This window comes from Pipistrellus hanaki, assembly GCF_964339955.1.
Source record: "Pipistrellus hanaki genome assembly, chromosome: 3".
Taxonomy (NCBI): Eukaryota; Metazoa; Chordata; class Mammalia; order Chiroptera; family Vespertilionidae; genus Pipistrellus; species Pipistrellus hanaki.
The window spans coordinates 157,178,894-157,202,678 of record NC_140505.1 but is presented as its reverse complement, the minus strand read 5'-3'; the positions used below and the strand labels follow the sequence as shown (position 1 = coordinate 157,202,678).

Genomic DNA, 23,785 nt, shown 5'->3' with positions numbered 1-23,785 from the left:
TTAAATTGCATTTAATGGTGAACAGCTATTTTACTAAGGAAGAGAAGACCTGCGGTAGGGTGATTATATAATCTCCCTTCAAAATTAGTCACTTGCCGTGTTTGCTGTCACTGGCTTCACACGCAGATGATGTTTTCCTAACAGGCCTTCAGATCAAGTGTCTATGAAAAGTGCATTTCATTGTTAATGTTAAAAATTATTTTACTGATTGAGCAATAATTAGAACAATTTAATAATTAAAACAATTTAAAATGTGCCAAATAAACTAAATCATGAGCTAACCCTAAGCAATGCCTATAGCACTTACAATGCTTTATATGTGCCACTGAGCGCATGGGAGAGGCCACACCGACCTCTAAAACTTTATTAACAGTCATTAAATAACACCCTTCAGTGGAAGAGGTGTGTACTCGCTGTCTCTCATACAAAAATATGATAAGAAATGAACACGCACCAAATGCCATCAGTGAACATACTGAATAGGGTCCAGTTCAAAATCATGATTCAGGTCTGAAGTTTATTCTCTCAGACCGAAAAGGAATTAGTTATTCACTGTGGGACTAAATCAATCAAGTGCATGGGAAAGTTAAACTTAAATGTTTTTCAGAGGAACTTTCAAGAATTCTTTTTGCAAAATTAATGCAGAACCATTATTCCAATGGAAATCAATTTCATTAAGTGAAGGAAAGGGAGAGAGGATTCAAATACAAAACAACCCACGAGTTTTTAAATTAGAAATTTTAGCCCCCACTTTTGAAGTGGGAATTTTTCGTGAGGGAAAATCTTGTGTTATGAGACAATTATTTAAAGATGGTGCATACAAAGAAGAAAAGAATCCAAAAAGAACAACTTCTTAGTCAAGATTTCAAAGATTAATATTTATGAAAACAATTGGCAAACAACAGTCCATGATCCAAGAATAAAAAATGTAGCAGATGCCTTGTCAAAAGGCTACGGGCTGAGAAGTAGCATACTCTCATCCATATGTTTTCTCAGCCTTGAGAAAAGATACCCTCGGTCCGCTCAATGCTGTGAACACAGAATGCCTGTGTACACAGGGAAGAAGCAGCTTTTCTGTAAAGGGAACTGTGAGCCAAGATTTCTGGTTTCATTTGGAAAGAAGTGGCATACAGACTTAAGTGGAACATGAGCAAGAAAATCAGCCAAATAACTTAAATAATCTAAGTAAGTCAATGTGTCCAGAAGCAGAAATGAGAGAAGAAATTGGAGTGGTCATTGTTTGTTTTGGCCTGCCTGGCATCCTTTCCCCCATCTTTTGGCCACAATACTCCAATTCTCTCATTAAGGAACCACCCTTCCCCTCTTCCATGCTGTTTTGCTAGGATTGTTTGTTATGCCCTGTCTTCCACAGCTGCTCAACAGTTGGGTTTGTGACGATGAAATCTCCAGTTAAATAAGCAGAGGACTGGCGCAAGCTGAGCAACTGGGAAATGAGAGAGACCAGTGGTCCTGACCAGGTCAAAGGACAGTCTTAACTGAGGTAGCTAAACAAGCGAGCAGAGTGGGAGAGAGTCAAAGTCAGCCAGTGGGATGCTGAAGTAGCTATTATGAAGAAGCAGTCCCTAGTGAGGAAAACTTCCTAGGTGTTAGTGAAAAAGCAGATGATGGATGTGGGGGAGAAAAGGTCAGTGAAGAAACAGAGGTCAAGAGCCTGAAAGGCCAGAGTGTTGGATGCATAGCCCATGTGGATGAAAATCACACCTGAGAAGGGCAAGTCTGGGGGCCCAGACATTGAATGTGCACCAGGTTCCAAAGTCTTGGGTGGGTGAGAGTGGCAAGGATGTTGGAGGATGCCAGGGTGTTACAGACAGAGGGCCTTCGTTGCCCTCCAAGGAGCTGAGAAATAAGTCCAGAAGTGGCCGTGAGAAGCAACAAGGACACACAGCCTCTTCACATGGTAGCTGAGAGAAAAAAGACTCCACAGACAGAGCTGCTGAGAAAGCAGGGTGGCCTCAGGGGAGTAAGTCTTCATGTGAAGCTACTAGTAGAAGGTGGAGCAAACTCATAGAGAAGGAGGTAAGTTTGCTGAGGGGGGTGGAGCAGGATAGAAAAGTCTGGGAGAGGAAAGAAATGGCAGTGTCAGGGCAAGGACATAGAATGTCATGGAGATGACAGTGGGGCTAGGGGGAGAGGAAGAATTCAGTGTTAATACGTTGTACACTGACTGGTAACTTATATCAATATTCTCTTCCTAGAGAGTGGGCAGTTGCCTAGCAGTCAGAGGTCTTGTCTAACTCTTCCCTGGGGATGGGAGTTAGACCTGACCCTTAGCCAACTCTACATAATGGTGTAGCCTATTTGTAGAAGGAATAAATGAGGGTCGATGGTGAGAAACCTAACGAAAGTATCCTTCTCAAAGTTATGCCCAAGGGTGAGATCATTGCTGGTTACCGCGCACCCTTTGAGAATACTTGCCTAATTGTACTTTGGCAATTTGAGAGAAAATGAAATCAACTCATACCTGGAATGAAAATCATATAAGTACATGTCTTTGAGTTGGTATCTCTGACATTATTTCATCCTTGTGACATTAATTATAAGCATTCGATCTGATTTTAATTGTCCACATGCCCTCATTTAGATCATTTTGTATCACCGATGCATTATCCCAAGCTGCCACCTGGGTACGTTATCACATTCCATTTGTTTTCCCTGTTCCATCACTCTACAAGGAGTACTGTCTACAATTTGAGTTTTCGTTAAAAGCTCAGCAAAAGGCTAAGAACAACCAAGGAAAGATAAACCCAACAATTGCATCGAGCAATCTGCAAATATTCAAAATGGTTTGTGTTGTTTTGTTGTAACTAAGATCTGTACAAAAATGCTTGAGGTTGTCAAGCACCAGATGAAATGGGCAGAAACCAAGCCCATCCTGAAGAAATCAGTAAATGATAGATGATCAAACTCATTAAACGCAAGAAGAAGTATCTCCAGGTGGTTTATGTTATTTTAAACAAGAAAACTGTTTTCCTCTGACAGCTATGGGTATGGGTAACATTCCTACAGCTTTGCAGCTGGTATGAGAATACAATGAAAGACAGTCTCACGTAGTGGTTGTAAACATAGGGTCGGAGCCAGACAGCTTGAGTTTTCAGCCAGGCTCCATCTTATTTTTTTTTTTTTAATTAGTTTTTGCTGTGTGACCTTGGGCAAGTTCTATAACATTTCTGTGCTGCCATTTCTTGGATGTGTTGCTATGAGGATTAAGTGACCAAACCAACCCTATAGGTGAAGAGTGAATTTCTAAAAGCCATTGCTTTTGTACCCACCTTTTAAATATATATATATATATATATATATATATATATATATATATATATGTGTGTGTGTGTGTGTGTGTGTGTGTGTATGTATATGTGTGTGTATATATATTATATATATATATATATATTATATATATTTTTTTTAATTGACTTCAGAGAGAAAGGGAGAGGGAGAGAGAGAAACATCAATGATGAGAGATAATCATGGATCGGCTGCCTCCTGCAGGCCCCACACTGGGGATTGAGCCCTCAACCCGGGCCTGTGCCCTGAAGGCCCAAGGCCAACACTCTATCCACTGCACCAAATTGCCTAGGGCTATACCCACCTTTAACGATCAAAATCTTGTTGCCCTGATAAAAATATAACATAAAAATTCTAAAGTGGAAAGTATTTTAATTGTGTTTCTAAAATAGATCACTTATTGTAAGGAGTCATGGACATAGTTCCATACTTCCAACCACTGAGATATCTAGTTAAAACAGCACACACACACAATCACAATATAGGAATAATTAAGATGATACAGCATATCTGCAGCATCACTGACTGTATCCAATGTAAAGCATTAAAATATTACCAAAAAAATTGCACTCACTTCTAAAATATGTTTAATAAGCATTTTTACATAATGCAATTGATGCTAAAACTGAAATTGTGAAACAGTTGTCAAATCCTTAAGCTACACCACACTATGTGTAGTAATTCTGCTTAAGTTTGTTTATTTGCCTCCTAGAAAGAGAAATGAGTGTGTGCATGGACGGAGAGTGATTCAGCAAGACTGTTCCAGCAAGAGGAGCTTGATACAATTTACAGAATCACAACAACCCAATTCCTGCTGGGAGTGACAGGGTGCATATTTGATGCAGGAGTTAAGTTCCTTGGTATAATTCTGATTTATTCTTTCTGCTGCTCCTCAAAATCAGAAATAGAGGGTTATTTACAATGGTGTATTCTTCCAGCCTAGGAAAAGAATACGTTATTGTTAACTCAGCTAACAGGAAATTCAAGAGTAAAAAAAATAAATAATAAAGATGGAAGATATCTGAAAAATAACTCAAGGCATCATTTCTTAAAGATCTGTATTCCTCAGCACTCCAGATACCAGCTTTTACATGGAGAAGCCACCATCTGTCATCAATGTTCAATGTATAAATACCAGTTACCCCACCTGGGCATTTGTAAGGATCGTAGCCCTCGATCCGATGCTGTGCTGTGTGTTGAATGCCACCTTTCCACCAGGGACTGACTGCAATAGTCATCTTAGAAAGCACTGTTTGGAACTTTTATATAGAATATCCAGGGCTCTAACACCGCAGACCCTGACGGCAGGATGGGGTTTGGGAGCTCTGATACTGATCGGCAGGTCTGTAAAAGTAAATCTCAAACACCCCCTGCAACTACTGCATCACTGTGTTCCCAATCAGTTTGGTCAAAAATCTGCAAGCTTTTGCTAAGTGGCTCACTGAATCAATGGTTTATGCTTTCCAGTACACAGGCAAATGTTGCAAAGAATAAAATTGAAAGAACTTTTCATTTTATTTAGTTGAATATATGAGAAAACAGAAGGGCTGTAATTATAAGTCATATAACCTATTGGCTCCATCATGCTCAGGAAACAAAACATTTGTTTGGGCTGGAATACAAGCTCTCTCCCACCTACTGGATGTGTGACCTAACCTCTGCACCTCAGCTTCCTCACAGTAAAAGGGAGATAATAACATTTCCTTTAACATACAGTTGAAGATGCAATAAATAAAAGGATCAGGAACAGTATCTGATACAGAATAAGTTCCTGATAAATGTTAGCTACTATCTATATATAAAAGGCTAATATGCTAAGTGACCCTCTGACTGTCCTAATGGTTGCTATGATGTGCACTGACCACCAGGGGGAAAGACACTCAATGCAGGAGCTGCCATGACCATGCACTGGCCATTTACAAAGAAAGGGCACCAAGCACCTGGTGCCAACAAAGCAATACTCAGCTTTCCCCAAGTGGGACACAGGCCCCACCACCATCCCAGAGCGACAGCCCACCAAATTGCAGCCGATGTTACCCCATGGCACAAAATGCAGCCCAGAGCCCAGCCCAGAAATGGTAGCTGTTGGTGCCGGGTAATGATGTCACATAGCAATGCCCAGCTTCCTCTCCCTAGCAACTAGCCTCTTTGGAGTTTCTTCAGCCCAGGAACATGACTTGCTTTATAGCCAGGTGCAAACATTTTATAGTCAACCAAATGTTTGTGAAGCGTTTTCATGTGCCTAATCTCATCTGATCCTCACAGAAGTCCTAGAGAAGGGAGATAGGAGACTGGGTAAATCCTATTTTCTTTTTATTAGCCAGAAAACAGAGATTTAGGAAGTTTAGAGACTTGACCCTAATGAAAAGAAGTAAGAAATGGTAGAACTTGAAAATGACTTCAGGTTTTCTCAATGCACAGAATATAGTCAAATACTGCTATAGTTAAATATTTCACCCTTTGTTTTCCCTGTCTGATCTATAATAATAATCTGCTTCATATTGATATTTTCTGCTGTGTTGCTGGTAATTACCTGAAAGAGAAGTTGAGGTGCTTCATGGGGCTGGAAAAAGTTTAGCTAAATCAGAAAGCAGGTCTAATTAAGCAAGTTTATACATACACACACACACACACACACACACACACACAAAGCTCTCGCTGGCACCAATTGCACAGGTGTGTTTCCATCTGTCATTGTCTATTGTGAATTTGTTTGACACTTCTATTACAGAGAAAGGGTGAACAGCAATATTAAAATATTTCTTCTAATTAATTTCCTTTCAATGTGCATGAATCCATGCACTGGGCCACTAATTACTATATATATATATATATATATATATATATATATATATTCAATGCTAAAAATTCACCATAGATATTGTAGAGGTTTTTTTTTTTCCAGATCTCTCTGCAATAGTATTCCAAGAATACATGGCAGTTTAAACCTGAAAATTTTAAGAATATTGAACTTGACTAAACATCATTATTTTGTACATTATATGTGTGTCAGTGTAATTTAAGGGTAAATAAGAATATATTCCCAAGAAAAATTATGATTGGCATTCAAAATAGATCAACTTCTTTCACTGCAATGTAAGGAAAGGTATTTCACACTTCCAGTTCTACAGGCTGTCCCTAAATATGTACAGTGTTCATTATCTCTTCCTATTCTACAGTTCAGAGCTACAAATTTTATATATTTAGGATCAGTGTAATAGAAACCTTGACTATTTATGATTTATAGATGCTTTTCTTTTTGTGAGAGAAATAATTTATATTTTATAAATCTTAATGAAATGTAAAGAGTATAAAATGAAGAAAATTGATACCTCCTCCCAAAACCTTAAAACCACACCAATCCTCTGACCACAGCCTTTCTTATTTCCAGCCAACCCCCTCCCCCCACATCAACCCACCTCTATTCAATCCACACAGTTCCTTTTAACTCCATTATCACCTCTGGAAAATCCTTATTCAGATCTGGACTTAAATATATTTTTAAATCCACAAAACAAAGGCATGGTGCTGTCATTAAGCTACTCTGTGCAAAAGCACCCTGTTCCGAACGGGTATTTCCTCTTTTGTAATAGAGAAGTCTTGGAAATAACAGTAGAATAAAATGACTTTAAGGTTTGGAAACATTAAGAATCCTGCTGCCCTAAAGCCATTTTCAAAGGGTCCTTCTTTTCTCTTTTATTGATTTCAAAGAGAAAGGGAGAGGGAGAAATATGTATATTGGGAAAAAGATTTCCCAATATACATATTTTTATGTGCAAATAAACATACCTGCTGTTGTTATCTTTTTTTAAAAAAAAAAAGCCTTTTGAATATGGTCAATCCCACAGGCATACTGAGCTCTCAAGGTTATTAGCTACATTCTTTGTAATTTCTTGCTTTTCTATCAGAATTGACTAAATAAGTAATACACTGAGTTTTTCTAAAACTTGGGTAACTTTCCCTCTTAAAGACTTTCTATGTACAATTTTCATGTTTTGTCCTTTAATAAAAGGTATTATCGCCTACTGTAACATAGAGTACATACATGGTCACTAGATGACTTCCCATGCAGATGCACATAACAGAAAATTGCATTTCCTTTGCTTCTATTACTCTGTTGATAATCTTAAAGATGTTGCCCACCCACTTCTCTCTCAACCTTTGGCACAAACTTAAAAACATGAAACAAGAAAGAATATAAGGTGAAATTAATTTAGGACCTGTAATCAAAGGTATTATAAGTTATAAATGCTTGTAAAATAATTGGCTATCAGATAAAATGGTAGTTAAATGATGATTTGGCCAACAGAATCAGAAAACTGGGTTATCAAAGGTGGAAATTGCTTTAAAGGGCATCTGGTTCAACCATGAAGCAACTTTGTGCTTCATTACTCTATCTTTATGCTTCATTGCTCTATTTAAAAAAATTTAGCAGTTACACACACACACACACACACACACACACACACACACACACCACATCTACTTCTGGTATTGGAGACCAAAGAAATAAAAATGAAAATAGAAATTTGCTCTTAAGATGCTATTTATCATTTAAATAGGTAGTCTTAAATGTAGTATTAAGGTATGAGTGTTTTGTTTTGCTTTAATTCTGAGAGATCTGTTGGGAATACTCCAATGCACAGATAGTACAAATCTAGTTGATTAGTGTTAGACAACAAGGCATTAGTTAACCTATGTGATTTAATGCAAATTACTTCTCTGTATTTTCCCACTTTGCAAATGTGGAGATAACACTGCCTACTCTATGTACTTCCTGAAATTGGTGTTGAAAGGTAGCAAAATATTTTAAAATACTTTGAAAACAGCTAAGTTACATAAATTTAAAGCATTTTAAGATGTTCATTTGCACTTAAACTGCCCTACATAGTCATTTTAGTGAGCCACAGGTAAACTCTCTATATTCTACATATCATTTCTTACTGTCAGTAAAAGGATCACAATTATAGATTGAATAATAGCCTTCTTAAAAATATCTATGCCATAACCACCAGAACGTGTACTATGTTACCCTACATGGCAAAAGGTACTTCGCAGGTGATTAAGTTAAGAATCTTAATCAAAGATATATCTAGGTGAGTCCAATGTAATCACAGTGTCCTTGTTAGAGGGATGCAAAAGGGTCAGAGTATGAAAAGGGGAGGTGACCTGTGTGTGTGTGTGTGTGTGTGTGTGTGTGTGTGTGTGTATGAGAGAGAGAGAGAGAGAGAGAGAGAGAGAGAGAGAGAGAGGGAGGGAGGTTGGGAGAGAGAGAGAGAGAGAGGGAGATTGGGAGAGAGAGACTGGAAGATGCTATTCCATCAGGTGGAGTCACAAAGCAAGGGATGCAGGCAGCTTCTAGGAGCTAGAAGGCAAAGAAATGAATTCTCTTCTAAAGTCTCCATAATGAATACACCAGTGCCAAAAACTTGATTTTAATTTTTTGACCTCTGAAATAATAAATAATAAATTTGTGTGGTTTAAAACCACGAAGTTTTTGGTAAATAGGAAACCAATACAATCATGAAAACATAGCCAATTATCCACTACTGATAATCAGGATTTTTTTCTGAGAGCACATGGGTTGCAAAATAATGGGTCTGACCAGTTTTTGAATCTGTTCCCCAGTGCCATGTCACCCAGACTGGTGAGTCATTTAACAGCTCCCCTCCGCTGTCACGAACAATTGAGCACCAACTACTTAAGAAGGGCCAACGGACAACACATGGAGGTCACCCTGTCCTGACTCCGTCCCAGAGTAGATGTGAGAATCATTCTATTGATAGATCTAATATATGTCCCTTTAATGCTTTCTGGGGAAAGAACAGTCTTCTACTTCCACGGGCAGAAATGCTTCTCCTTCCAAAACACTTAGAATTAAAGTTTTCTAAACTCTAGAATTCTTTCACCTAAATATATATTTTTTTCTTATTCTACCCTTAGTAGACATAGAAATTAAGAAGTAATACTTATAAGTCCCTTTCACGTTCTTCTTTTCTTAGTTAAATGACTGCATTTCCATATTCTTTAATATTTTCTTAGACTTTTTTTTAAAACCTTTTTCCATTTGGAATGTTACATCCTGTCTTGTATTCTCTCTGTCCATGACTTAAACATTGGATCCCAGAACCTGCTGGACAAAATATGCTAATCTTTCTTAAGAGTGATGCATTTATAAAAGTTGGCTGTGCTCTAATAAATAAGATTAGGCATAGAGGAAGGAGTTTTGGTTAAACCCTGTTCTGGTACTCACTGTGTGTCTGGTACTCACTGTGTGACCGTGGGCAAACCACTTAACTTCTCTGAGTCTGAATGACATCATTTATAAAACAAGGAGCTTGGAATAAACACCCAGACACAGCCTGAAGAGTCATTAAAGAGAGGCACAAATCTCCTGAGACTTTCTAATGAGAAAGTAATCACCACTGGCTGAAATAGTTGATAAGTACTACCCCTTAGCTATTCTATTGTACAAAGACAACACTAGGAGGATATAGGCATGTATTTTAGCAATCCATAATTCCAGTGTAGCACCGTTCAGTGCAGGAAAAGCCAGATTCTTGGCAGCTAATGGATGAGGAAGGGTGGGGGAGAGAGGGGAGAGCACAGGAGGCAGACATAATGCAGGGCCGGGAACACCAAGGACATTGCAGAGTCCCTGAGGGTTTCTGAAATGCTCTCGTGATCTCAGCAGACTATTACAGTAGTCCACTGGCATGTGAATTGCACCACGTGATGGCCCTCAGCTTGCTGGGTCATGCGTGGCTTTATTCCCAGTGCCCAGGCACAATAACCAAAAATAGTTGCTCACAATATATGTGTTAGATGACTGAGTGAATAACCCCAACTAGCCTTTCTCATCTTAACTTTCTCTGAGGGCTATGTCCTGACATTCACATTGTATTTTATGCAAATGGTACCCCTTGGATTTATGAGAACAGCAGCTTTGCCTCCCTTCAAAGAGGCACTGAATGGACTTCAGGGAACTGAATGGACTACTGGAGTTTTCTAGACAAAGATAATGAAATCTTAAACTAGTAATAGCAGTGGGAACAGGAAAGAAAACAGATGCCAGCATAACATATTTAGGGTGGTTTAGGAAATACACTAAAATACTCTTGACTAGTCAAAGTAAAGTCTTGTTTTCTTTCCTATTTTTCTTTAGAGTAATTCAATAATAATCTGTTACAGAAAATTGGAAGGCTTATCATTTATCTCCTGTTAAGCACAAGTTAAACTGTTATCATAAACCTCACACTTCCGTCAAAACTTATATTGAACCCATTTTTCTATTTTAGGATCTAGCACTTCAGTCAAAAAGAAACAATTTACAGAAATATTTTAAGAAATCAAAACAACAACAAAAAGCCCTAAAGAACTCTGCCATTTTTTAAAAGCATACCACATATGCAAATTTATACATTTTCCCCCTGAATTCTGTCACAGAAACATTTGTTAAAATTGCTCTGCATTTATTTTGATAATTTTCACCGTTTAAATTATGAAGAGAACTACTGTAAAGCAAGTCATTCTGATTACTGAGTCAAGCATGTGATTCAAATAGAGTATTTTGAAGCTATGCAGCTTCTATTAATATTCAAGATTCCATTGAATTTTTTTCTATGAGACATTTTTTAAAAGGAGATAAACCAACAACTACAATCTTTTTGGAACTTGATATCATATACACAAATAAATCAAATAAAATTTTTCCAATTTTAAACATATCAAATGATTAGTATTTATAGGAACTAATCAAAACGTTATGAAGAGTATTATAAAAACTTTGTTTGAAACCAAACATAAAATTAAAAGTAACTATCTAAAAAAATAACTGCACTAGATTTATATTTTATACATAAGTATACAACCTTGGATATTAAACATGCTGCTAGCTATCTCTTAATGAGTACCTGAGCCAACAGACTGACAATTATTACCTACTAGAGGCCTGATGCATGAAATTTATGCAAGAGTAAGCCTTCTTTCCCCCGGCTGCTGGCACCAGCTTCCCTCTGACACCTGGGACCCAGGTTTCCCTCACAGCCCTGGCTTCATCTGGAAGGTCGTCCGGAAGGACAACCGGTCTAATTATCATATTACCCTTTTATTATTATAGATAAGTTGGTATTCCCCGAAAATCTTTTGTGCAATAATTAAATTAACATAGTTAAAATAGAAACTTACTATCCCATTTATATTTTAAAAGTATTACTTCATAATAACTGGTAAAATATTGTAGAAAATGACATGAACATATATTTACAATAAAAATCAACATGTGCCAAAATACACAGAATATTGCAATGCGAAGCAGAATTTTATACAAAATCTTAATAAAACACCTCAGTTGCTCATTGTTAAAAAAAAATCATTTGGTCCACTGAAGCTATATGAAAAAAATATACATATTCAAGATAAAACATCATAAAATCAAGTAAGCCAAATACCTGGGCCATTGTAATCTTAAATATTTCTCAAGTGAAAGCAGACAGGAGAGATGAATACCATAAAAACTCAAATTATCTAATTCATCTAAGTGCACAGGCCATTAATATGTAACGTAAGTAATTACAAATAACCTTTTGTAATTCATTGGTGACAGTATTCTAGAAATTCTACTCTATTTTCAAGTACTAAAAAGATTTTAGAAATACCTCTTCCACAAAGATGTCTTTCTTCTCTAGCATTTCTCGTAAAGTCTGAAGAATTTTAATGCACAGTTTTTCTTCTTTCTCCATTAGTTTCTTTGTATGGTTGATCAACCTTAAAGCAAAACATTAAACCTTAAATAGGACAGTGATTTCTCTTCAAGCTGTATATTATCACATGCTAGAGGGAAATAAATCACACTATTATTTAAGATTATGAAGTAAACAAGATAGATGCCGGTTTTCAAAATTTTTTAAGAATTACATTGAAGCTATAGACTCTGCATTATAAAGCTTCCATTGTGTAACAGGCAGTATATCTCAGTACTTCTAAATTTATTCAGATAGTATGTTGTTAATGGGACACAATACTCTGAAAAACAATGAAATGCTAATTATCTTTAATATCATCATATGAACTGAAACAACTTTACTGGGAGAAATATGGATATTTGCAGTATATTACATTTTTATGTAATGTTATGCTATATTATTTTCTATATACTATATTACATTGATTATACAGTACTAGCAGTATACAACATTGCAACCTTATCATGGGCTGCTTTCTAGTTTTCATTAATAATAATATGCTATTTTTCACCACTATAGCTTGGTAAAAGCAAGCAGTTTTTGTGATTAGAAGAAAAACAAAAACAAAAGGGTAACATTAAGACATCTGTTTGTTTACTATAACTTGAACAAAAATTCTGATTAATATTATAGTGGTAACTTTTGCACTGGTGTTCTGTCAAGAGAAAAGTTTGAGGATCACAGTTACATAGCATCCCCAGGAACTCAAAATCAAATGAAATGTTCATCATTAGAACTTCTAGCTTAGCATATATGGTTCTTAACTAAGCTGATTTGTAAGATGACCATGTGAGACATGTCTTCCTGGAAAAACAAAATGATGTAGGTTATAAGGGAATGATGTGGTGATTCTAGTGACATAACAGAGTGCTATGGGACAGTGACATTTCACTAGATAATGGCCAGTAAGTGGCTTATCAGGTGTCAGTGTGATGGACAATGACTTCTCATGGACTCTCTTAACTCATCCTTATAACAAGCGAATGCCAATCAAATTTTACTAATGAGAAAACTCAGGTCTAGAGAGATAAAGCAACTGGCCTCTCGTTACATAATTATTAAGGAGCGGCATCTGGAAATAGTCCCAGGTCCATATGACTTCAGAGCCAATCTGAAGCCCCACTCTGTGGTGACATGACTCTGTTCACTGTTCTCTTGAGTCTCAGAGGTACTGTGAAGAGAGTGCCAGAAAAACTAGGCTGCACACAGCCACCTCTTACACGATATGATAAGGGCTATAGCAGCTGTAGTGGCAATGCCATAAACTAGACAAAGAAGCTGTCACCTTCTGTTAGGGGAGTTGCCTAGGGCTGACAGAGATGGTTTCAATGACAGGATGACATTTAACTATGAAGATTTCACCTGGCAGGGGACAGTGGAGAGGTAGAAGGCATCCCTGCAAAGGGAACAGTAGGAACAAACAGGTGGAGCCAGAAAGCTGACCCTCACGTCCAGGAAATGATAGTTCTCTCACTGGCAGCTGACACTGAAAGTCATGGAAGAGGAGAGTATAAACGATGTGGTCTGGAAAGAAGGAACTGGGAATATCATGCTGAAGAGTCTGGAATTTACTCTATAGAAAATAGTTACCATTGTTTTAAAGCACCTGAATAACCTTGCCAACATGTGGGGCGGGGGGGGAATCCATCAATGGCAGTGGGAAAGATGATATGGAAGAATGAGAGCAAAGCAAGAGATGAATAGGGCATGTGATGGGGTAAGAATACAAGAGGAGATATGGAAATAAAGTAGCCAAGTCTTCACAGCAAAGGAAACCATCAAAATGAAAGGGAAACCTTCTGAATGGGAGAAGATATTTTCAAACAATATATCTGACACAGGGTTAATATCTAAAATTTATAGCATTCATACAATAAAAAAAAAAAACCCACATAATTTGTTTAAAATATGGGAAGTCGACCTTTCTCCAAATAAGACAAATGGATGGCCAAAAGGCAAAAGAAAAGATATTCAACACCAGTAATTATTAGGGAAATGCAAATCAAAACCACTCTGAGATATCACCTCACATATGTCAAAATATCTATTTCCAAAAAGACAATTACAAGTGTTGAGAATATGGAGAAAAGGGAACCCTCATACAATGTTGGAAGAATTAAAAATTGGTGCAGCCAATATGAAAAACAGGAAGTAGATCCCTCAAAAAAATTAAAATTAGAACTAACTTATGACCCAGCTTAATAACTTCTGGGAATTTATCAGAAGAAAATGGAAACACTAATTTGAAAAAAAAATATGTGCATCCCTATATGTCCATTGCAGTATTAAATACAATAGCCAAGATATGCAAGTAACGTAGGTGTGCACTGATAGATGAATGATAGATAAAGATGTGGAAGATATATTCCATTATTTGTGTGTGTGTGTGTGTGTGTGTGTGTGTGTGTGTACTGTTACTCGGCCATAAAAAGTGAAATATTGCCATTTGCAACAACATGGGTGGATCTAGTGTATATTATGCTAAGTGAAATGAGTTAGACAGAAGAAGACAAATACCATATGCTTTCACTTACAATTGGAATCTAAAAACAAACAGAAAAATGAACAAAACAAAACAGACTTATAGATACAAAGAATAAACTGATGATTGCCAGATGGGAGGGCAGAAGGGGGAAAGGTGAAAAGGTAAAAAGAATTGAGAGGTACAAACTTCTAGTTATAAAATAAGGTCCAAGGATGTAATATCCTCATTCCCAGCAATATCTCCATATCCTCAACCACACAGGAGTTGGCTGTGATGGGTGATGGTCAAGTGGACTGGCAGCCTCAACCAACTCCCCATCCAGATACTCTCCCAAGAAGTCCAAGTATCTCTGCCAGGCAGTCTTGAGTCTACATGTGATTTGCTTGCAAATCACTCAATGAAGTGTCCTCCATGTTAAGACATTTCTCTTCATTCTGAGGTATATGCTACTTTTTCTCACAACTGCTTAATACTTGCAGATCTTCCTTGAAATTTTTCACTTACCATTCACATGAAAATATTCTAGGATAAATACATTAGCTCTAGCAGCTCTGACAATGCCACAAAAATGCTGTGAAAAATAAGTAAATTAAAGATCTGCAGAGGAGGATCATCTGCCTCCATGGCAGAGTTCTGAGTCTGAGACATAATTGCTCTTTACCTGATGCATACACGACCCTCAGCTTCCTCATCTCTAAAATGAGGCTGACCTCTCAGAGTGTTTATGCAGATCAGATAAAATAGGTAAACCCACAGGGGACCATCATGCACATAGTGAGATCTCAATAAATGTTAGCTCCATTTGCTTTCTATGTGAGTGAAAATTGGTGACTTTAGACAGGAATCTTTTTAAGGGTCACACCCTGTAGGTGTAGAAAGGAATCAGAACTAAAATATTATTTGATGTGATATTGTGTGCCAATCATGACACATTCCACTTGCAGTAAATTTTAGTAAAATATGACTTTCACCAGCATAAAACTTCAATGACATCAAATTACTTTGGAAGTATATTTTAACATGGATTTTTAGACCTTTGACAATACTCTATGGACTGTCCTTAGGTGGCAGCAGCGTAAAAAAGCAGAAATGTTACAAGCCATCTCGGTTTGGTTGCACTAACAGGGTTACAGATCGCACCCACTTACTTGGACATGAAAGCACCGCATCGGATCCTCGCATCACTCCCCTCGGGGAACAGCAGCTCCGGACTGTACAACACATCCACCAGCACTGAGAATTCCGCCTGCATCATTGGGCTGAACTGCTGCTCCAAGGAGGCCACGACATCCTAAGGAAGAAAGCACGGGAGAACCTGTATGAAGACCCAAGACAGACTTCACCCTTTGAAGACACGACAAGCTGAGGAATACTAACCGGGAATGAGATGTGGGAATTTCACAGATATACCCCACCTTCCCATGGTACCCAATATCTGTTCTTTCAGTACAGTCTGGTTTTCTGTGTCAGTGCTGCTTGGGTCTCTGTTGTCATTTATAAGATAAGGGAGAGGATGGTAGCTTATATGATTTCTAAGGATATACACACAAGATGAAAAGCCAATAAAACCACTGGTACGGCCCTTGAAGTGTCTAGGGTTGTAATAGACACAAAACAGGTATTCATCAAATTGGAATTGGAACATGCCTGTGCAAGAGCTACCAAAAAAAAAAGTTTTCTATGTGTCATTGGTCATCTAGAAATGACCATTTCTTCCAATGGGAAAATTCCTTGTTATATTGTTTGAAAAAAATGTATAGAATATAATCCCTTCCCTCTTACAAGAAAGAGTCTTAATAATATCACCTAGTCTCCAATCATCAGCACCTCTTAAATTTCTCTCACACCCTCTATTCCCATCCAATAGCCACCAATCTATTGACCCGGCCTTCATTGTTGTATGCAACACCTGCTTATTCATTACATTCATACCACCATCTGGTTGGGATCTTAAGTAATTCTTAACTAATCTGACTTCGTCTAGTCTCTTCCTGTTAATCCTATCCTGCAAACCAGTAACTGCTTAATTATGTATAATGACATTTTCCCCCCCAAAATTGAAATGACCTTGAATGACCTGAATAGCCTTCAAGTTCATCATACTGAAACTAACTTGTCTTTTTAATCACATATAATGCTTATCTATTAAAACTCTGAAACTTCACCCATTAATCTACATGTAACCTCTCATAATATTTATTCCAGTTCATGTCTTGACCATTTCTTTAACACGATACCCTCATTTGCTCCAATGAAATTCTCTACAATTATATGGGTAGGAAGATGTCTGTTATGGTTTGAATTGTGTCTCCTGCAAAACTCCTATAACCAGGTTCACGTCCTAACCCCCTGTACTTCATAATGTGACTGCAATTGGAGAGAGGGCCTTTACAGAGGTAATTAAGGTAAAATGAATTCATATGTGCAGGCTCTAATCCAATATCACCGGTGGGAATTTATAAAGTAAAGCCTGGTCCCCAACTAGAATTGGAATATATTCAAACATATTTTACTTGTGTAACTACATATGTTAATGATGTAATTTAGAAAATATTAATGCCATTTCATGCTCGCATTGTACCTGTAACTTTTCAATAATATTTCTATAGTCCCAAGCAGGTCCTCCAAGAGCTTCCTTAAAGCGGGGTCCGGAGCGAGCTGACAGTCTCCAGCCCATGGCTGCTCTCTGCACCATATTTGAATGGTTCTTCATGAAAAGAGTATTAACTTGACTATCCAAATCCACTGGAATAGCAATTCCACGATTCTTTGCTGAAAAAGAAAGATTTTAAAATATTTCCCTCTTAATTTGACTAAAGCTTTCTACACATTATCAAAATAGTTGTATAAACAGAGAACAAATAAAAAAGTAAAACATAAGATACATGAGATCTGGGATATAATGGACAGAAGGCGACTATACTTAACAATATTGTACTATATATTTGCAAGTAGCTAAAGAGTAGATCTTAAAAGTATTCAAGAAAAAAAGCTGTAACTATGTGAGGTGACATATGTCAACTAAATCTATAATGGTAATTATTTTTCAATATACTCTTTGTAAATCATTACACTGTACACCTTAATACAATGTTATATGTTAATTAAATAGAAAAAGCATCAAATCTTTAAACTCTGCTATTAAGTTATTTTATATAACTTCAAAAGCTTTTAACATAAAAGTATGTCAATTTTTAAGGCCAGCTATTAAAGTGGGCTCATTAAGTATTCAAGAACTTACTTGATTTCTTATGCTTAATGTTCAAAATGTGCTTCCTACAGCATCACTATAGAAACACCCTGCATGACAAACATGCACATTTGTACTTTCTCAGTTGCCAAGGAAAATAAGAAAACATAAGAAAATCCTGCTGGCCCATTCATTAATTTGTGTGTGTGTGTGTGTGTGTGTGTGTGTGTGCGCGCGCACACACACACACGTACACACACACAAAATGTGAAGTTGCAAAATACCCTAGGGAAAAAAAAGTTTTGGGTTTTTTTTTAATATATTTTATTGATTTTTTACAGAGAGGAAGAGAGAGGGAGAGAGAGTTAGAAACGCCAATGAGAGAGAAACATCAACCAGCTGCCTTTTGCACACCCCCTACTGGGGATGTGCCTGCAACCAATATACATGCCCTTGACCAGAATCGAACCTGGGACCTTTCAGTCCGCAGACCGAAGCTCTACCACTGAGGCAAACCGGTTTTGGGGAAGAAGAAAGAAAAAAAAAGTTTTAATGAAAGATGTACAAAACCTGCATTGGAAAATGGCACACAGGCCGAAACCAGTTTGGCTCAGTGGTAGAGCATCAGTCTGTGGACTGAAAGGTCCCAGGTTCGATTCCGGTCAGGGGCATGTATGTTAGATGTGGGCACATCCCCGGTAGGAGGTGTGCAAGAGGCAGCTGGTCGATGTTTCTCTCTCATCAACGTTTCTAGCTTTCTCTCTCTCTCCCTTCCTCTCTGTAAAATATTAATAAAATATGTTTAAAAAAAAAAAGAAAATGGCACACAGTATATGTCCTTCTTCCCCAAATCAACTGAAAGTCACATTTTATCAGACTTATACAACAACATTAAAAAATGAGAATGCTTGTCATGAGGAAAACAGAAACGTGGAGCCATTTCTGAGGAGTGAGGATGGGATTAGTCCCTCAGAGAAGAAAGAGGTGAAACTGTTTTACAAGAGATTCAAGTTAGAACAGGCCTCTCTAGGTGCACAGTCAACCAACACTATGAGTGGTACAGGGTCTGGGGCAGTCATTGGGCGAACCCACTCAGTAAGAACATCTGAATAGCTGGGGAATTAAGACCCTCCTCTCTCAGACTAGCATAAACAGAGGAGCTGGCAGCAGCAGGATCTACTCAGAGGATCAAGTTAGGAAATGTAGAAATGTTCTCTCCAGAAAGCGGGATACCTGCCTGGAGAAAATGCCAAATTCAGGTGTTAGGACCTGACAGAGAAGTGGAATAGAGTTTGAAGGAACTTCAGAGATATTCCTCAATACAATGCAGAATGGGGAAAAGAGAAGAGACAGCTCCAGCAAAAGATGAGCCGACTCCACACACACACACACACACACACACACACACACACACACGAATCCTGCATAACATTTACACAGCCCCTCAACCCGAACTCTGGGACAACCCTGTCATCTACGAGTACATGAGACTGCTGGTAGAGAAACCAACCTTCAATTTCTGTCTTCTCTGCACTGGGAGCTGCCCTCCCACCACAGCCCCTCATCCCCAAGTTTGTCTCCAGCCCCTCCTTGGTCAGGAGCACTTCTCAGTGGCTGAGCCAGTCACTGTCTGCAGTGGTGCTGAATGGACAGGGGGCACTGACAGATGAGAGCCTCAGCATCTTAGCAGCCCCACAGCTCCTGACTTCACTCAGGGAGAAACACAATGTGAAGACGGAGGCAAAGACTTGGATGTGCGCAGCTGCAAGCCAAGAAATGCCAATCAACACCAGAAACTAAGAGGAAGTCTGGAACAGATTCATCCCTCGAGTCTTTCGAAAGAGCGTTGTTTTAGTAAATTTCTGTTAGTGCTCGCTTCGGCAGCCCGTATACTAAAACTGGAATGATACAGAGAAGATTAGCATGGCCCCTGCACAAGGATGACATGCAAATTCGTGAAGCGTTCCATATTTTTTAATAAATAAATCAATAAATACATTTCTGTTGTTGTAATCCATCTGGTTATGTGATTTGTTATGACAGCCCTACCAAACAGATATAAATGCCAACAGCAAGGAGAAAACTGCAAGAATTTCTGGGGAACAGAGCGGGGTAGGCGGGACTCCTATAGAAAATCAGACTGTCACCAGACTTCCCACAATCAGTAAATATTAAATGCTAGAAGTAGTACAATAATGGATTTAAAGACCAGATGGACAGAGATTTTGAAACTAAAAGTTTATGCCCATCTGAACAAAAAGTCAGCTGGGCCGGTTTGGCTCAGTTGAGTGTCTACCTATGAACCAGGATGTCACCATTTGATTCCAGGTCAGGCACATGCCCAGGTTGCAGGCTTGACCCCCAGTGTGGGGCATGCATGAGGCAGTGGATCAACAATTCTCTCTCATCATTGATGTTTCTCTCTCCCTTTCCTTTCCTCTCTGAAATCAATAAAAATACATATTTTTTAAAAAAAAATCAAATGTCATTCCCAAATAAAAATATTTCAGAATATGTAAGGCTCAGAACTTTTTCTCTGAAACCCTATGAAAATTACTCCCTCCCAAAACAAGAAAGGAATCCAAGAAAATGTCCACTCGACATGAATACAAGAAATTGTGGCAACTGGGTGTGAATATGAAGCAGAGAACAAAGCTAGAAACAAAGGAAAGACCTGTTAGACATTAATGACTGTGAAATTCTCTTCCTTAGAAAAGGTTCCATATCACAGCACTATAATGTTTATACTATTAAAAAAAAAAAACTTACCCATCAGCATATTCTAGTATTTTTAAATGTTATCAACCTATAAGATATGTCATTATATTTTAGAGTAGAATACAAATGTTACAATTATAACAACGTAAAACCTACAATCTAGTAAGCAGTCATTAAAACACAGAGTGGGGCAGATAAGGGGGAAAATGAAGGCAGTATTTAATTCCTTCATTGTTTATAACGTGGATCATATAGTAGATATTATTTAGAGCTGCTAAATCAAGAGATAGGTATGCAAGGGTATCATTTCAAGTTATAATGATAGTCAATAGAAGACTTTATAAAATGAATGGAAATAGGAATGAAAGAATGGGGGCAGAGGGAGAGTGAGAATGAATGAATAAATCTGGCTTGTTTCATATAATGAAAGGACAGCAACAACAGTAGGCAGTAGTGAAGTGAAAGGTACTTAAAAACTTCTTTGAAAATAAACAATTTTAGCTATCTACACAAAGTTACCAATTTAAAAAACAGCTCCGGCTGTAGTTTCAAGGAAATAATAACACCTCCAAGAGAACCCTAAACAATCCATCGCACCACTCCCTGGATTTCTCTAGTGAGCCTTTTCCTAATATTCATCATCAAGTTCCCTTTTCCAAAGCATACATTGTCTGTTTACGTCCGTCACTCACAGCAGAGCAACTGCACTCCTGTCCCATCTGAGGGACAGACACTGCCAAGCTGCACATATTTTTATGAATACTTAATCCCGCACGGTGAGCAAATCTTGGCAAGTCTCTCATCCCCTTCTGGCTGCTTCACGCATAAGCTGGGTTTGCTCTAAACATTTACACGTCAGAGGACAATACTGCTTATCTGTTATTTTCTTAGCAACAAAAACCATAAGCCTTAATATTGCTCGAAACACATTATAACCCAGTTTCCACTACCACTGAAACAAATGGAGGAGGGGCGTCGGGACCTATCTCCCCTTTCGAAATCAGATACGTTCGATACAACCAACCATCAAATAAGTGTTGTGCCATGAATGTAACTTATGCAAAGAAGTGCTCAATGAATATTTTTTAATGACAACAGTGGGAATAAAGCCCAATGGCAACACCTCTGTTGCTCTTAGCAGCACACACACACACACACACACACACACACACATTAGTGAGGTCAGGAACATCTCACCCACCTTCCAAATTCCCAGAGTCCCTGACAGCGTCTGCCACTGTCCCACTATAGCCAGCACCATGGGCTGAGAAGACTTCAATATTCCAAAATTTGTTGAAGGAATTTTTTGTTTGTTTGTTATTCTCAAAACTGTACCACTTTAACTGGTATTTTCTAGTCACCCATCTTAGCACAAATTACACAATATAAGTTAACTGGATAAGATATAGTATTTTTCTCTTGACTACAGATAAATTCTAGCCAAAGGCTAAATCACAATTTCTTGGGAATAAAAGGAAATTAACTATTCCATTGGGGAAAACAGAACTGGAATTAAAGTTAAGTCAGATACTAATAAAAAGTGTCCAAGTAAATGTAAAACTATTAATACCTTTAAAGGCATGGCCTGAAATAGATTCTCTGCACTGTCAAAATATTATAAATATGAATTTGAAAGCAAAATTTAACAATGCAAATTTGGCTTTCATATAATTTGTGTTAAAATTAAAACAGAAAAGAAGTTGTGACTAGAAAAAGAAAATAATTCATTTATAACTGGAACAATATTTTCCAAATGCAACCAAAAAATGATCGAAACTCAGTTTATGTTTATTCAGCTAGAAAAATGGTTATGAATAGTATAGTGAAATGTGAACGAGGATGTATTCATGGGATAATGGTTATTCCCTGTCTTCTCTTCCTCTTAATAAAAAGGAACTAATGAATTTACTACAACTAGTCACTCTTCTGGTATGTAGCATTAACTCCAGCTGTGGCCTTTAGTGGTCACATTAGCATTTAAAATGCTTAAAAAAGAAATGCTCCTGCCCTGGTCATTGTGGCTCAGTGGGTTGGGCCTTGTCCCAGGCACCAAAAGTTTCCTAGTTTGATTCCTGGTCAGGGCACATGCCTAGGTTGCAGGCTCCATTCCTGACAGAGGGTGTGCAAGAGGAAGTTGATTGATAGACCAATGTCCCGCCTCACATCAATGTTTCTCTTCCTCTCCCTTCCTCTCTCTCTAAAAATCAATAAAAATATTTTTTAAAAGAAAAGAAATGCTGCTAAGTACAACTGAGATACCATCTTGCTAAGAATATTTGGTCAGAAAAATAAGTATATGGAGTCCTTAAAAAACTAATGGGAGAGAACATGGATGGTTAATATGCATTTGTCTTTTGTAGAACCTTGCCTAGAGAAAGTTACTTCCTTCAAAGGAGCTATCTTTATCCACAGGTACTTTGATCATTAAGCTAACCTACTAATTAGGCTTATAAACTGTGAAAATTCTCTGGATATGACAAGTCTTCACAATCATTTTAAGATGCAATCAAAATCGATTTCTAATTATTATTCATTAAATATTGCATATTATGTAAAAATGTTAATTAGACAAAATTACTGATGATATCTGCCAGACCAAGATGCCTGAGAACACACATACTGCAGTGAGAGGTGCCCTGGGAAAAAAAATGCTGAGAAAGATAAACTGACAGGTAGGGGAAAGGCAGCAGAAAGTGCAAGCATTAATTAGAACACGTGGTTGGTTGTCAAGCCCTATTGTATGGGCCCTCAAGAACAGCAGGTGCAAAGAAAGGACCAACGGGGTGCTCAGAGAGTGGCACCTATTCTGTATCATGTGAAAATATCCAGGAAACATCTGTACTGAGCACTAGTGTGTTTAAATATGAAGAACATTAAAGATATGAAATGCATTTTTCCTGTTTGGCACTCAAACTATACTGAATTAATCCCCAAATTGAATAAAGAATATAATGTTATGGGTTATGCAAGAACTAGTATTGGCACACCTGACTAGTCATCTGGAAAAAATAAAGTTGATGCTATGCCCCTATACCTTACAACTAAATATATTCCAGATAGCTCAACATTATAAACAGCCACATCAAAAACACAGACAGAAAACCTACAACCATGAAAATTCTCAGTGGGAATTAAAAAAAAAAAATCAGACTGATCAAGGACATTCTGAAGATAAAAGAGAATCTGAAAAGCCTAAAAGAAAGCGAATTTCTGTCTACATAAATAAATGTCCATATGGAGAGTGAAAATTTAAGAAAAAAATAGTTACTTATATGCAAAGAGTTCATTTTCTTAATAAAGGGCTAAACAAATTATTGAGAAAAAGAAAACCTTTAGAAAAAG

General features: G+C 37.6%; 1 protein-coding gene across 1 annotated transcript in view; it reads right to left on the bottom strand.

Moving 5' to 3' along the window:
• The window catches only part of ITPR2 (inositol 1,4,5-trisphosphate receptor type 2), a 416,442-nt gene that overhangs the window by 177,503 nt on the left and 215,154 nt on the right, over window positions 1-23,785 (bottom strand). The window contains exons 35-37 of the mRNA XM_084877146.1: window positions 17,117-17,307; window positions 15,684-15,826; window positions 11,964-12,072 (exon numbers count right to left, since the gene is read on the bottom strand). Coding sequence (XP_084733272.1) covers window positions 11,964-12,072; window positions 15,684-15,826; window positions 17,117-17,307 — 443 coding nt within the window. The remainder of the gene's footprint in view (window positions 1-11,963; window positions 12,073-15,683; window positions 15,827-17,116; window positions 17,308-23,785) is intronic.